A 6,000-nucleotide genomic window follows, 5' to 3' on the forward strand; every position below is an offset into this window, starting at 1 on the left:
AGATCAGTGTTACTGTTGTTTTACTACTCTGGTGTTTTCCGCCTTGACCAGCTGATGGGTGGGACACGTCCTCCTCACTTCTACAGTTTCCCTCCGATTTACTCACTTAAATGTCTCTAAATACAATCTCCTGACTGTCAGGTAATAAAAATTATAATGAGCATCTGAGTCTCCACTCAACTCTCTGACAGGCAGAAGAACCTGCAGCCTGCAGGCAAGAATCAGAGCTGAGAAAATTACTGCCAACTCATCTGCACGTTTCAGGTAGAAAAAAAACACATTTAATCTATATTTTCAGTCTCCTAAAAAGATTATTCATTTTAAAAATCAATCAAATAAATATTAGATGACACTGTACAGTGTTGTTTTTAAGAGAAGAAACACAACAATATTATATCATGTACAAAATCTATTTGTATGCAATATTTATCAAACATGCAAGATGAAGTCTCCATCATAAACAATTAAAAGTGATTTTAAACCAGGTTATTAATCTAATCTAAAATAAAATAAAATAAAATAAAATAAAATAAAATAAAATAAAATAAAATAACATAATTTATATTTTCTTTCTGACTTTTGTGCAGATTGTCCAAAATATAAAAGTTTGTTTGTCTGTTTTTTGTTTTTGTTTTTTGCATTTGACATTAAAGGAAACTGCAGGACGCCCCAAAAAGTTAAAAGGTTGATCTGATCTGACTCCTGTTGCATTCTTAGATGGTTTTTTGTCTGTACAGGTGTCTCCACGTGGACAGAGGAGAGTGTCGGCGGTGAAAGAATATAAGAGCTATGTGGATGAGACGTTGAAAGTCTAATTTGATAAAAGTTTATATTAATGAATTTTGTCACTCCTGTTATTATTATTATTGTTGTCTTACTTTTATTTAGCCGACGATCATGCAGTTTTTGAACTGCAGCGCCCATAATGCTTTGGAGGAAGTTCACCACTCTTTAGACATTTAGTTTAGTTTTACTCGACTTTTATTGGATAAAAAAATGCTCAAATTTTAGGGGAACAAACTCAAAAAACGTAATTAATTCTTCAATTTTAAAAGTTTACCACATTGTAAGTGTGGCATAGTGGCATAGTGTCGTGACGAGTGTCCAGCAGCAGCTCCACAGGAACAACTGACAGTGCAGTTTGGTTATTAAACTAATAGGTTGTGAAACTGGCTTCTTGAAATGAAGAAAATGTGCCATTCAAGCAAGAAAAATAAAAAGAGACAACCCACAGATACATACGGGGGGGGGTTTCCATCTGAGCCGCAGACAGAGCTGAGTTTTACTCTGAGTCACAGACATGATGAGAGGCGACAACAACAACTGACTGACAAAACATGTCATCCATACCTATCAATCAAGTGATGAAGGCTCCGTTATATATTTAAATATTTTATCTAACAGTAGGAAGACTAGAAATGAAAACAAAGGAGGAGGAATTGCTAAAAAAAATAATAAAATCTTTAAAGCATTGGACTGAAACACCATATGTTTATGTCTTTGTGTGCAAGACAGCTGCGTGAAAATAATAAAATATCTGCACCATCTGCAAGGCTGTCAGCATTATGGACATTGACTCATACAGATGTGGACTGTGAGAACCAGATGATTCAAACTAAGTGAAGTAGAGAAATCCAGAAATCCAAAAATCCAGTTTCATAACTGGTTTCAGCACAGACAGAAGAATCTGATTAAAACTAAATAACGTCCTCTGTTTGTGTTTTTGGGCCCAGAAATCTACAAACAGCTGCTATCAGCTCTTTTTTAGTTTGTTTAGCTCAGTGATGTGATCGATCGGTTCAGATAATCAGAGTAGATGCCACCTGGAGGTTTGTACGTCCCAGTTTAACACAACTCCTGCAGCTGCGATCTCCTACATTACTGTCTGACTGAAAGTAACCTTCATCTGCATGTTATAATAACTCGATGTAAAATTTCAAAGGACAGAGTTGATCTTCTGAAGCTCCGGGAACGACGACGCTGCTCTGTTCAGACCTGGCTCAGCTCAGGGACTCTGAAGGTTTGAGATTTAAAGGGTCTTACTTGTTGAAGAACTCGTCGTGTCCGCAGACCTTCAGCAGGTAATCGTCCACGTTCAGGTGATCCAGATCGTCCTGAGCGTAACACAGAGTCTGATAGATCAGCAGATCCACCGTGGACGAGCCTGACAGAAACAGACAGAGAGAGTTTATTATCACAGATCGGATGTTGCATTATGACTCTGTTCCTCTAAAATTATGACTTTTTTTCCAAAATTTAATTCAAGAAATACTGACAATGTTCTTGCGAATTCATGATTCTATTCTTATAATAGTTTTATTTTCTCAACATATTTTGACTTTCTGCCCCGTCATTGCTCCAAGGACATACACTTCCACTTATTTAGACTCTTATTTTGACAGTCAGCAGTAGCACTGTGGTGAGTAACTGGAAGTGTAAGTTCAGTTTTGTCTTCAGCCCAATAAAGAACTTTAATATTAGTGAAAACACTGGACTGTGACGCGCCCTCAGTCAGATCCTCCCAGTGTCTTACCATCACAGGTAAAGGTGAGTGGTTCTCTGAAGTGTTCACTGATGACGGTGACCTTTACGCTGACCCCCAGACCCTGATGAAGCTCCTCATGACCGACTGAAGGCGACCAAACGAAGCCGGCGTTCTTCGACTGGTCGCTGGACGGGTACGCCGAACGTAAACTGAGAACACAGAGAGAGAGAGAGAGAGAGAGAGATTTACTGAGACCGATGCAGAGTTACTGTCAGGAGGTGTGTGTGTGTGTGTGTGTGTGTGTGTGTGTGTGTGTGTGCCAGCATGTGACAGAAAGCTGCCACCTCCTCGTCTCTCTCCTCTGACACCTGGAACAGTTCATATCCAAATCCATTCATCCTGGAGCGCAGAGACACCTGTCAATCACACACACAGAGCCGACCAATCAGAAGACAGTGACAGTTGCTTTCAGCAGATCCAGTATAAGTACAGAATGCAGGTTTTTATTGAAGTGCTGATGTTTGCTTATTTTAAAATGAAATAGAGACAAAAAAAGGTGCACATCCTTATTATTATTTGGACAGTACAAAAATACAAGTGTGTGTTGGCGACAAAGATCTGTGAAACCGTCGCCATGTTTACACGTGTGTGAGTTTTCCGCAGGTTCACCGGAGCAGAAACAGGTAGACAAACATGGACGCTGCTTTAATTTGATGTTTCACCTGCGAGAGGAAATTTTTTTATCCGTGTCATGTCACTGTTTAGGACCGACAGACACAGACAATGTCAGTGAGGAAACGTGAGGCAGCAGGAGGAGGCAGATGAGCTCTGAGCAGCTTATCACTGAAGCACAGGAATTATGAAAACAATACATCAGTGTAGCTGTAAGCTTTTCTGCCAGAGAAACACTTTAATATGAGTAAACTAGATGTTTTGTAGCTGTATTTGAATATGAAAAACCCTTTTTTTGCTTCTAACTTTCTCTGTCAGTGCAGCCGATCTCATCACTAACCTGGAGCGATGCAGATTTTGTCATGAAATAATGAATTTATCTGCAGCTCAGCACTTTGGGACTGTCTGCTGCTCTTCATTATATTTATAAAGACAGAGCAGGAGGACACGGAAACCAGCTACATCCCTCCATCACAGTTCCTCTCTCCCTCTGACTACAAACATGAATAACTAGACTTGCTGTTACATATGAAGACAAAATCAAAAACAAATGAAATGCATCATCAAAAATTTGTTTTAACTCAATTACCAAAAGAGATGATTTATAAATTCGCAGTGAAATTCAGAGGCTTCAGAGACGCGAGCTGCTCCGCCAAACATAGACCCAGAGTGCAAAGATAACAGATGAGGAAAAACAGCCTCAAGTGTGACAGATGCTGCTGGATCATCTCCACGATGCCACGCAGCCACTTCCTGTTTACACTGGCCATAAACGAGAATATATTCATACGTGTTGTTACGTTCATCCCGGAGGTTGAATGTCGCTCCACAGCAGAACAGTTTTGTTGGACACTGTCGTTTCTGTGACGTGCATTTACTTGATTTCGTGAACGTATGCATTAGGATTGGGGCAGTATCACAATAATAATAGTAAAAAAGCGTTTTCAAAGCTGTGTGACATTGAGTCTCCTGCCTGTCGACCAGTGTTGTGGGTGCCGTTAATCTCACCATCATGGTTTTAGATTATAGCTGGTTAAACCGGTCTGACTGCTGCTGACACAGGGCTAATCACTGTCAAACTGTGGACGTGATAAGTTTCAACAACCAACCGTGAAATGTGAGGAAATGTTTTCATAGTGTTTACTTTGAACAAATAAGGACAAATACATGTAAATGTAAAACAGCTGGAAACTGAACCTCAGTACTCTGACTGCAGACTAAAGTCACGAGGTGTTAATTATCAAAAACTGAAGCTGATTTGTTCGTCATGACTTCTTCTTGGATCGGATCCTGATTTAAATCAGAATCATAGATCGTCTTTGCTGTTGACAAAGTTGCTGTCTGACATATTTGCGTGCAATGACATATTTGTCTTATTTAGTTTAGTTTAGATTGAAATTGAAAATAGTTTTAAAAATATAGCAGAAGCTATATATATAAAATCTGTTTTTCTTTTCTTTCTTTCTTTTAAACCTGATTATATTACTAAAAGTATCTAAAATGGATCTTTTTATTATCAGTACTCAGGTATTAGATTGGTGCCCAAATGAAAAAAACAAAAAACAAAAAAAAAAAAACAGTTTTATTCCAGAAATAATAATAAAATATTTAAAAAATAATACACAAACAATGTAAATCAGGCAGCAGTCTTAATGCTAAGCTAGGCTAAAGCCACTCCTGGACCTCTCTCTCTCTCTCTCTCTCTCTGACAGGGAGATGAAACTGACATCCATCTGATTTAAAGTAAATCCTTTGATTCATGTTTTAGAGACAACAGAGATCTACACATCTGACTAACTGAAATTAGTTTTTCTATTTTTTGACTTGTTATTTTATGACAGATCTTGTGTCTGACCAACCGTCCAGATCCCAAAGATATTCACTGTCATTTTAGACAAAGAAATTATTTAAACAAATACTTTTTTTTCTGTCAATCAACTTATTGTTGCAACTCCAGTAAACGCAGCACCACAGGTTCTTACCGGGTCTGCAGACACCCGCCGCTGGTTCTTGTTGCTCTTGGGAACAGGTACATACGTCCTGGGCGGCACCTGAGGGGGGAGGGTCTTACTTCGAGCCACAGGCTTCCCTGATTGGTCCCCGTTGGGCCTCCGGCCTCGAGGCCCCCCCTGCCGGCTCCCGTTGAGTCTGGACAAAGAGTCGTTGATGTTGTCGTAGTTCAGCTCTCCAGAGGTCACTTTGGGCTGATCCACTTCGGGCGTGAACAGGTTCACGTCTCGGGGAGCGGTGGACCCTCGAGGGGGCAGGAAGGGGTTCTCTGACCCTGACGATGGAGGGATAGGGTTTCTTGGTGGGATGGCGGGAGGGACGTCATCTGGAAGAGAGGGGAATCCTTTGGAAAGAAACCCGGATCCAGATCCAAGTGAGTCCCCGAGGCTGGAACCTGAATAGTCTCTGAACTTGCTGACCTCTGGACTGTCGAGGATGTACAGGGACTCTTTGACGTAGCCTCCCTGAGGAGGGAGCGCCCTGGCTGGGATGGAATGTGGAGACTGGGACCCTCCTGGCTGGTTCAGTGAGGAATCGGATCCAGAGAGGCCTCTCAGCAGGCTTCCCTCAGTGGAGGCAGGAATGGGCTGGCTGGGGCTGGGTCGGGGGCGTTCGATGGAGGGATTTGGGGTCTTGGAGCGGGTCTGAGTGGGAGCTCTGGATCCGGCCTGGCTAATTCCCGGACCGCTCTTGTCCTGTTTGAGTCTGGAGAGGGCGTCGTACTCCATCTGCAGGGCCTCAGCCAGGACCAGCTCCTTCTGACTGAGACCCAGAGCCTCCAGACAGCCCCAGCCCGCCTCGCTGCTCTCCTTCTGGGTCTGAGCCGCTGACAT

At 41.7% G+C, this 6,000-nt stretch overlaps 1 protein-coding gene across 1 annotated transcript in view; it reads right to left on the minus strand.

The window, feature by feature from the left end:
* The window catches only part of pik3c2b (phosphatidylinositol-4-phosphate 3-kinase catalytic subunit type 2 beta), a 30,349-nt gene extending 24,349 nt beyond the window's left edge, over nt 1–6,000 (minus strand). The window contains exons 1-4 of the mRNA XM_022742009.1: nt 5,140–6,000; nt 2,810–2,901; nt 2,534–2,694; nt 2,044–2,164 (exon numbers count right to left, since the gene is read on the minus strand). Of these exons, the coding sequence (XP_022597730.1) occupies nt 2,044–2,164; nt 2,534–2,694; nt 2,810–2,901; nt 5,140–6,000 (1,235 nt within the window). The remainder of the gene's footprint in view (nt 1–2,043; nt 2,165–2,533; nt 2,695–2,809; nt 2,902–5,139) is intronic.

Source organism: Seriola dumerili, unplaced genomic scaffold, assembly GCF_002260705.1.
Source record: "Seriola dumerili isolate Sdu_G_001 unplaced genomic scaffold, Sdu_1.0 BDQW01000066.1, whole genome shotgun sequence".
Classification (NCBI taxonomy): domain Eukaryota; kingdom Metazoa; phylum Chordata; class Actinopteri; order Carangiformes; family Carangidae; genus Seriola; species Seriola dumerili.